The following is a 10,179-nucleotide window of genomic DNA, read 5'->3' as shown; positions in this document are numbered from 1 at the left end:
GCTTGGGAGATCTAATGCAGTATAATAATTAAGATACACAAATACTATGTGGAGGACTCCGCACATTAAGAAAAAAAGCTATAATTATCTGACAGAAACTATTGCCAATATAAAGCTAAAATACTACACGTTTACTAAAAAGTGTGTTGTAATTTGAGGGTATGGCAGCAGTGATTTGACAGTTATGACAATTCACTTTTCACATCTTTGCCCTATGTTGTAGTAACCAAAGTACTTTAGGGGAAGGGATAAAAGTAACACTGCCTATTACCACATAACTTTGCCAAGCATATCAGCAAACACAAAGTCATTTAGATGACCTTCACTGAGGGGGTGCAGATACTTTTTTTTTTCTTTAATATATATTTATGCTGACACTCACTATAGTTAAGTACACTCCACCCTTACAGCTTCAGCTATGGGAGGTAAATGCTTTGTAGAAATGAAATTACTGTTGCAACAAGGTTGCTCATGACACTGTTTAATATAAAAAGGAGTCAGGACACAGTACATTGATAGGGGGTGGAGTGTATTGTATATACAGAAGAGGAGTATTACTTCTGTTCTGCCATTTGACATTGATGTAGGAAGAGGGGACAAAAACAAATGCATTTTCTCTCCAGTACTGAGACATGCAAAGACAAAATGCTTATTACAAGTTGTATGCAGCTCAGAATAATAACTAAAAAAAAAAAAAGACAGATTTAGAAATGTGCCAGTATATTTAATTTGTTTAGATTATTTAAATATATATTTAATACTCTGCTCTTTTTGCTTCTAGACTTAAAATTAAGCAATGAGTGAACAGGATTTGAAATACAGACTAGGCATTGCTCACATCACATCAAAAGGCATTTTTAAATGCAGCTGTGGATGCCTAAACTTAGACTGAACAGGATTTTTCATTGTTTGAAATTTGAAATGCAAGATGAATTTGGCCACATTACGTCTATTATCTTTAAGTGGAACTCTAAATATGCAACAAATTGCTGTTTCAAAGAGGCAACATGCAGAATTCAAATCTATTGTGTTTCTTTCAGGATTCTGTTGATCTGTGCGTGAAAAGGTATTGAAGCAGTGGTGCAGTGAAAATCACTACAGTGATACAAATCCACAGCTCAGGCATGAGATCCTAGAGGCTGGATCTTTGAGGAGCAACACTCAGTATACTGTTCTCCAAAATACACCACTTCCTGCAAACAGTGAATTTAGTTTCAGTAAAACAGCTGCTCACCAACTTTTTTTTCCAAAAAAACCAAAAAGGTAAGGAGGGTGGGAAGTAGTGGAAAGAGCTTATGCATTGTGATATTCACCAGAGAGCTGCAAACAGAAAGCAAAGAAGATGAATACTTTAAATGTGATAGATTCTAACCAGAAATGTGAAAGCATTTTCCCTTGTTAATATCTTGCCAGAATTGGCTGGGACAAAATTTGGGTTGCAGCTATAGGCTGAAGCAACAGTGTTGAAAAAACAAACAATCAAACAAACCGGCATTTATTCCTGCACCCCCAACATTCCCTTCCCCCCCAGCTGGCAAAGTATGACTGATGCTTTTTATTGGCTGCAAGGCAAATATTAGCTAGAAACTCATTTAGCTAGATACACATCCATGGCCCCAGATGTTTAAAACTTATCATGGATTAAAACCATGAAATAAAAATTAAAAAAAAAATTTCAATTTGAAATTTTATTGGCATGTTGCTATAATGGTCAACATCAATTGACAGGAGAGACTTTGTCCACATACTCTGAGAACAGCCTTCCTGCACCTCCCCCCTCATTTCTTCCTCTCTCTCGCTCTTTCAGCATTAATGCTATTGAAAGACAAACAAAACACTGGCTATGGGTGTAAAGAATGCTGGTTTTCTGGAATGTTGCCATGGATCCTGCATCCACTTGTGTCCCATGGGAAGAGGGTGCAGTCTCCTGGCTCTGTGGCAAGCTGGTCTCCCCAGGTAGGGCAGAAGGAAGATAGCCATGTAGCCCTGCTACTCCCTATTCTTTCTCATCCACTATAGCCAGGTCTTTGATCACCCTCAGTTTGCCACTGGCATCGATCCTGCGCTTCTCACGTATTAGATCCTCCAGGCTGTGGAACCTCACCGTGTGCACCTTGTTCTCGGCCAAGTGGATCTTGAGATAGTATTGCTGCTGGTGCTGGGTGCCGGCAGCAGCCTGCAGCTCCCCTCCGGCTTTGAACTCCCTTTTCCCAAAGCGGCACCAGGCGGCGAAGCTCTCGGAGTTAGTCCAGCAGATCTCGTCGCTTTTTAAGCCCAGGTGCCCGCAGGCGTTTTGCACCACCAGCTCAGCCACCAGCGGGCGAAAGCGGTACCAGCTATTCACTACCCGGCCCACGTTGCCCGCGGCCGCCTCGTACAAGCTGTCCTGGCGGATCTGCCCCTGGTGCAGGTGGATGATCTGCCCGCTGCCCACGTACACTGCCCAGTGCGGTGGCGGGTGCTCCGACGGCCCCAGGTAGAGCAGCTCCAGCAGGTCCCCCGGCTTGCAGAGGGCAGGCAGGGCTGACACCGAGTAGACGCTGAGGTCCCCAGCCTGGGGGCCGCTGCTGACCTTGGAGAAGATGCATTCCTGGCCACGGAAAGCGGAGAACTGGGTCTCGTTCAGCACCAGCTGGTGGTGGAGGTGGTGGGTGGGCGTCTCCTGGCCAGGGCTGCCGGAGCCCTTCACGCTGTACTTGTCTGGCTGGCCTCGCTCGTCCAGGTCCTCTTCCTCATCCGAAAAGAAGTAAGCCACCCCGACGCGCAGTTCGTCTTTCTCGATCCCCGAGGGGTCCCCGGTCGGCAGCTCGCTGTAATTCAGGTGGGTGATGCGATCCAGTTGATTTCCCATCAATGACAGGGCGAGGCGAGGGCAGGAATTGCCGGATCTGAAGGAAGGGTGGGTTGGGCATGGACAGAGATAACAAGAAAAGGGGAGTGCAAACGGAGGAAAGGAAGGAAAGAAAAAAATCAAGGCACATACAAAAGACTTCAGTGATTCCGCCCTAACTCACCAGCCCTCCCCCGCTCCTTCCCTCCCTCCAGCCCGTGCAAGGGAGTAACTCCCAGCACGGATCCTTCCCCCGGCTCTCGGGATGCAGGGCAGTGCAGATCCCGTCTCCTCGGCGGTCGCCGGGCCGGGCTGGGTTGCCCGAGCCCCGCTGTCTCGGAGCGCCCGACCCCCCCCAGCAGCGAGAAAAGGCAGCTCCTCGCCGGCTGACAGCTCTGCGTGGGGGGCCAGAGTTGCCCCAGGAGCCTCCCCTCCCCGCTCTGCAAGGGGAGATGGCTCCCGCGAGTGGGGAGAGGCTGGTCCGGAGGGTCCCGAGTGCTTCCCTCCGCCTGCCCGCAGCCGAGCGGAGCCGCACTGGGCAGCGCGGTACGCGGGAAGGCGGCTGGAGGAGCTCCAGGACTCGAAGCTGGCACACCTGCCTGCCCGATCCCCGTAGCCGAACCGAGACCCCGCAAGGAACAGGCAAAGAGCAGGCGATCAGCGATCCCCCACCCCAGGGGTCCCTCTCGCCCCATTCCGTACCCGTAGTCTCCCAGCGCCAGAAACCCTCCCAAACTCCTTTAAAGTCGTCCTGTCCCCATGGGCGCTGCAGAGGAGGTGAGCTCCGTCCTCCCCGCTGCGCGCCCAGCTCCTCTGCCCGCACCGCCCCGCTCCGCTGTGGGCTGCCCGGCCCCTCCGGCGAACCTAAGTACCGGCGGCGCCGCTCCCGAGCCCGCCCCGGCCCCGCTCATTGGCCGCGCCGCGCTGCGCCCGGTGGTGGCGGCAACGGGGCTCCCCGGCGCCACTGGCCGGCCGGGCCCCGTCGTCTCGCAGGGCCTTGCCGGCCCCGGGCGCCCCCCGGACCGGCCCCGGGGCTGCGGCATGTTCGTGGCTCGGTGTGAGCAAGCAGGGCTTTCCAGTGGGAAGGGGATTAAAGAGAGTGCCTACCGCGGTATGCCGCTGCCGACCGACACCTGCACCGAAAAAGAAATAAAAATGAAAAGAAAAAAGTCATTACCATTAAAAAAATCCCGGCCAGGTTTCAGGTGGAGGGTTGCACGTGTTCAAGAGTTGCTCTGTCCCTTGGGGCTGTAGGTGCGATGGCCTTCACTTGACTTTACCAACCTCAGGTGGTACCTGTGCAGTCTAAGGTGATCACCTGGGCTTCCCTGTGGTCAGGAGAGACGGGGCATTTCCAGAGTGCTGTTCCTCTTGCCTGTTGCACAACCTAGTTTAGGGAAGCACAAACTGCTCTAAGGAGGTGCCTGTCTCTCACCATCAGCAATCATGGGTTGTCCTCAGATGTAACTGGAAGACGTGCTATGACTTGTCTTAAGTAAGAAATGAGACTGCCTGACAGCAGCAGTCCATTTCTCCCTAAAACATTTAAAATCTAAAATCTATCATCTGTAGTAGTTAATACCAATACACACTTTTACACATAATTTTGCACATTATGAAAATGAAAGTTATGAACATGAAACATTTGTCCACCAGTTCCCTGGGAAGCAGTGTCAATGATGGGATTGTAACCCAGTTCTTCTGAGTTCTTAATCCTGTGCTCTAATCATGAGAACTTCTGAAAAGTGAGAATCTAAATATTTAAAGACACTTCATGAAAAAGTCTAATAACATTCTTTGGTTTATATGTGAATCATATTAAAGTACCATTTTCATCCAGAAGTAAATTTACTACTTTCTTCACAGTGTAAATAGTTTTTCCATCTAGACATAAGTATTTCTGCTTTTGGTGTTTGTGGATAATATCTTTCTTCACTGCTGGCCTTTTTCCAGTCTTCAGGTTTAATTAACTGAGAACAATAAATGCCATCACTTTATTCTCATAACAGAGAGACTTACATCCTTAAATAAATATAGTGAATTCCAGTTTCTCAAAGTACAAGTTGTGTACCTAAGTTCATATGAGTCAAATACTGAGTTTCTTAGATGTGTTTACTTGGAATGACCCTTTTATTTTTCCATTCAAATATTTATATGACTGTATTTCCAGAACATTTTTTTGTTCTCATTATTTTTTAACATATGCAAAGGCATCGCAACATAAATGGAAGAGAAAAAAACAAGTGCATTTAGTGATATGACATTCAAAGACTGACATCAGTTATTTTTCACTGTGGCAGTTATACTAATCTGTTGATGGTTACAGCCTTTCCATGTCTCATAAACCCAGGGGCTACAGCATGAGATTCACAGGAATTAAGCTGATTTACAGCAGTTAAGCATGTAGCATTCAGGCTTTGTAGAGTGAATTTGAATTTTAAAAAATATATAAAAAAAGGATTCTATTCTAATATATGCATTTAAACGTTTCACAGGACAAAGCATAACAGATGGATGTTATTAATCTCTGAAACTGTGTAAATGCTTTTCTAATGATTGTCAGAAATTGTATGTTCTTTTATGGCATGACCTTCACCAACTGCAACATTTTAAATTAAATTATGAAAACACTCTAATAGGTTTAGTGTTAAGGCTGTAAAACAGTGTTTAAATATTTTGATTTTTTTTTTTTTTATAACTGTTAATGTGCTTCATTGTTAAAGCTAGTCCAAGTTGAAGGCCATTTTCCGTAAGCCTTCACCAACAGTTTTGGTTTTCTAAACGCTTTATATTTTTCCCATCTGCATCTTTTTGGGTTGCACTTGCACAGTTCGCACTTCCCACATTTGCCAATCATCAAGGCTACGTAGAGTAATTTTTAGATAGTTCTAAGCAAACAAAACATTATTTCATCTTTTGCATGCAAAGTAGTGGAGAACAGACTGCTTCTGTAAACTGCAGGTGCAGAAGGAAGGAGTCTGACTCTAAGGAGGGCTCTGCACTTCTAGGTGGACTATCTCCTGCCAAATTTTACAGTTTTCTTTATGTCTTTCATGCTTTTGCAAGTCCGCTCAAATGAGGGTGTTCCACCTCTTGCTGAAGTACTTACAATCCCTTACAATCCACATCTCACCATGACTTCCATTCAACACACCTGTTTTCTTATTCCATTTCAGGTCTCTTGGCTGCACGCTCTGTCTCATCAGTGCTTCATGCTCTACCTCCATCCCTCCAGAAGGACCTTTTCTTTCAATTTCTCTTCAATTCCAATTTAAAATTGTGAAGCATCAAGAAGTTGCCTTAAAAAACAAAACAAAACCTCACAACTTATAAGCATACTTATGTGTAATTATGATTAAAGGACACTATGGAAAAATGGTAGAGATTATATAAATCAATGGCTTGCAATAAACCTCTCAGTCTGAAGGCTTCTGGTGATGTTAGAGGATGTTACAAAAGCAGTACACAGTGTCTACAGAACTGTAGGGCCATAGCCTACTGGAGATGCTTGTTTTGCCTGAGCTATTTTGTTTAATATTTTTATCATCTCCTTTAGATGTTTTACTTACGGGAGCTCATGGAGGCTTATTATCAAGGCAGTGAGTGCAGGCTTGACTGCTCTTAGACTGTGGCACTGGCAGTGCAGCATCAATCTGTTCACACTCCCATTGACCAGCTTCAGCCTCATTAACCAGGGTCATAATCTCTCTTTGCACCAGAACATGCGAATATGTCACGTCACTAACCCTAGCCCACAGTTACTAACCCTAACAATTTTTCCTCATTCTGAGCATAGGAAGCATAATCATCTCTGCTTCTGTCCTGGTCTTCTCTGAGGGAGTGAACTTATATTTTTCCTATGCTGTTTTTAAACTTTTGTGCCTTTTCCATCCTCGGCATTTTGTCACTGTTACATTTATGTTTAATTTAATACAGAGAAAACTCTTAAAGTATGTACAAAAATGGATACTCAGTAGCTTATTTTTTAAACCTTGTTTTTAAAATTTTCTTATCATCTTGCTTTGAGCTGAGCTTTGGAGCCTTGAACCCCTGTTGCTAAAAGTGGAGCTGAAATCTCTGTTGATTTGAATGAGTGGATAACATTTGTGCAGAAAAAATTAGGAACAAATTTAGGAAAGCATGTTTCAATAAACAACCAGAGACTAAAAGATATTATTATAATGTTGGGAACTTTCATATGTATTATAAACTTTTTATAGATTGTAGAAATCTGTCCTTCACAATTTTGTTAAGGTTGAATCTCAGATGCCCAGAAACTCAGCTCTATTTCAGATTGCAATCTGGTCTGCCCATAGGCACCTAGACATAAAGGGTAGCAGGAAGGATCTTTTTCCCCTGAAATTCTCTAAAGTAGCGTACTCCATGTGTACTTCTTCTGTGCCTACACCTTCATTACTGTCTCAGTGTATCTAAGGCCTCAGAGACATAAAATATTAGTCCTTTGAGAAACGTGTGATCTGGACCACAATTTATGTAGACGGTATAGTTACTCACTTTTTGCAAACAGCTTTGCATACATATTGTCCTCATAACAAGGCAAGGCCATAATGCCCAGGTCTGGGATATTCTGGGTTCAAGTGTGTTCTGCCAGCTGCATAACAGCAGGCACGCTACATAGCTACAGTTTCTACATGTAATTAGTCTGAGAGAGTTCTGAGATTTTGATCCTTGAGCTATGGAGAGCTTCTGTCATTTTTATCCGGTGATGGTGAAGAATAAACTGTGAGAACCTAGTCAAGAAGGCACTTTTTCCCTTTGCCGCTTTTCTGCTCTTCTCCTGGCTCCTAGTGGCTTCATGATTCTTGCATTCATAGGGTCACTTGTAAGTAAAATTGGCCAGGAGCTGTTCTCTGGCCCTGAGGTATGGTATGATGATGTAATTGTCCAGTTGAACTCTCTAAACTCCAAAACTGGGTGGCTGAATTCAAACTGCCTGTTAGGAATTATTCCTAATGCATTTTAATCGGTAACCTGTATGGAAGAACAGCAGCTGACCAGTGCCAAAGCTTTTCAAATGCCATGCTATCAATTAACAATATGAATAATACTGTTCTTGTCCTTGGACCTGTGACCTGGCCCTGTGTAGGCAACTGTTTAGACTTATCTCCTGAAGGAGAGGTGGAAGCATGACCAAGTATATTTTTTGTCAGTTAACACTTGTGAAGACCCCAGACTTAGTTTCTGCTTCCTGATCAAGTGATACAACCAAAAAGATATTACAGTAGAAAAGATTTTGAGGATGGATGGGAAGAAACTACCTTCCTTTTAAACATGTTTATCTTTGGAAGATGGTTACATAGAAAAGATCCCAAATGGGGAAGCCTTATAACTTTTCAGCTGTCAGGGAGCAGCAGGGAAGGATGCCGGGCACAGGCAGCATGTGGGAAACTGGGGGTGCCCTGACCCCCAAGTGCAGCCCCCCAGTGCCCTGACAAAAGGAGCAGAGCAGGGTTTGGGGACTGAGGCCAGCTGAGGCCCAGCCAGGAGGTCATAGCAGCCGTGCAAGGCCACCCCAACACAGGCAGCCTGGCCTATGCATGAGCCAGAGCTTCCATGCAGCTCCCATGTAAGGGGCTGAAGCTCCATCCACGCCTTCTCAAAGCTCTTCATCATTAACTTTGTTTTTCTCCCAGACATCTTATCTGAGGTTCATCTTATCAGAGCTGATCTTGAACACAGGCAGCAAACCCTGAGGAGGCGAGGGAAGAGCTTGTAGATCTTGCTGGTGCACTCAGGGCCCTGACAGTAGTGTCATATTCATTCACTGGAGTATGAAAGAAAAATAGCTGAGGGACTAGATTTTCATTTAGATGTCTGTCTCTCTACATTGAATGGAAACTGAACGTACAGGCTTTTTTTTTTTTTGGGTGCGGGAGGTTAATCTCAAATTCCCTACTACGATATGCAAAGAAACCGTCTCCAGGATTACAATACGCTTTATGAACTTTTGCAGAATTGGATGTTGATGAGCATAAAGTTAGAACAATTAACAGTGAATCTTGTTTCTTGATCCTTGTATTTCTATGGTAATTTTCTTCTCAGTGTTATTCTGAACATTCCAAAATGCTGTGACATGCCACCATTTTCATATAGAGATAGAAGAAACAAAACAACAACAACAAAACCCTCTAAGCAGACGTGACCACAGTCAAATAGGAAAAAAATTGCTTATTTGTAGCAGAATATTTACACTTAGGCAGGCTGTTGTTTCATTCAGGAGTATAGTCTAAATGTTTACATCAATTTTATTTTACTTCTTGTTTTTTTAAGGAAATAAAATAAAATATGGTCTAGCAATGTGGTGAGCCTTGCTAAGTGATTGTAGCCACTGAATATGTTTTTCAGTGTCAATGTGTTTGAAAGCTTTTGGTAAAGTAAGCTTGACTGTAAATTTGCTAATTGAATTATATCTTGGTTCAAGTAGGTTCAGTGTGAGAATTTTTGTTCAGGGTTTAGGGTATTTTCAGTAAAGATGCAGTTTCACATTATATTTAATCATGAATAAGAGGATTCCAATTGATAGCGAACTTTAACCCCAACAGCCTACTCCTTCAACTTCTTTTATAGCTGATTTTGTGATCATGTAGTTCAGGGTGAGATTAAATTTACAGCACTGCTGTAACAAGATGTTGAATATGTGCCAGATGAAAAACATCTTTTTTAAAGGTGTTGGCACTCTGGAGCTGGTGCTCTGAAATGGAAACAGTCACGAGTATTGGTCCCTTCTGAATATATGATTTTGACATGGCTTTAATAAAGAAGGTTACATTGTTCCTTCTATGAAAGGAGGATAATAATGGCAGCCTAGTAGGAAAACTCCCACAGTCTCTTCTAGCTCTCGCTACAAATCAGTCTAAAATAAAAATGACATTATAATGTTTGTACAGAAAAAAAAAATCCCCAGAAAATAGTGTAGCTTCAGAAAATCAGTTCATAGGGAAAAAAAAAAGGAAAAAAAAAAGAAAAAATAAGTATTTGTAACTGTCTTCTAATGCAACCTTATTAGATGGACTGCTGTCACATAGCAAATCAACTTTGATATCTTTCTTCAACTTACATTTATTTTACAGCTACAGGCAGAACTTGCCTAATTTCTTTCCTAGATCGGAAACCTTTATAGAAATATCTGACCATAAGGACTAAATTAGTGGTTCTACACAAAAGAGTGTATGACTCTCCACTAATGACGTGTTAGCTCTGTCCCTAAATCATCCAATCAGAAATAATTAATATGTATGCATCTAAGTGCATATCAGTTCAGTAATTATTTTTATACTGTTAGCTGTTTTCCAAGCTCCTGAAAGACAAAAGACAAATTTGTTTCTCTA

The 10,179-nt window shown here is 43.4% G+C and overlaps 1 protein-coding gene across 1 annotated transcript; it reads right to left on the bottom strand.

Annotated features, from left to right (window-relative positions):
* Positions 1–1,740: 1,740 nt before the first annotated feature.
* LRATD1 (LRAT domain containing 1) lies at positions 1,741–3,662 on the bottom strand. The gene is made up of 2 exons (XM_082048093.1): positions 3,533–3,662; positions 1,741–2,888 (listed from the first exon to the last, which is right to left on the bottom strand). The coding sequence occupies exon 2, from the start codon at positions 2,849–2,851 to the stop codon at positions 1,997–1,999; it is 855 nt and encodes a 284-aa protein (XP_081904219.1). The 5' UTR covers positions 2,852–2,888; positions 3,533–3,662; the 3' UTR covers positions 1,741–1,996.
* Between the last annotated feature and the right edge of the window lie 6,517 nt (positions 3,663–10,179).

This window comes from Streptopelia decaocto (genome assembly GCF_964273445.1).
Source record: "Streptopelia decaocto genome assembly, chromosome: 3".
NCBI classification, from domain to species: Eukaryota; Metazoa; Chordata; class Aves; order Columbiformes; family Columbidae; genus Streptopelia; species Streptopelia decaocto.
This window is presented reverse-complemented; position numbering and strand designations above follow the sequence as displayed.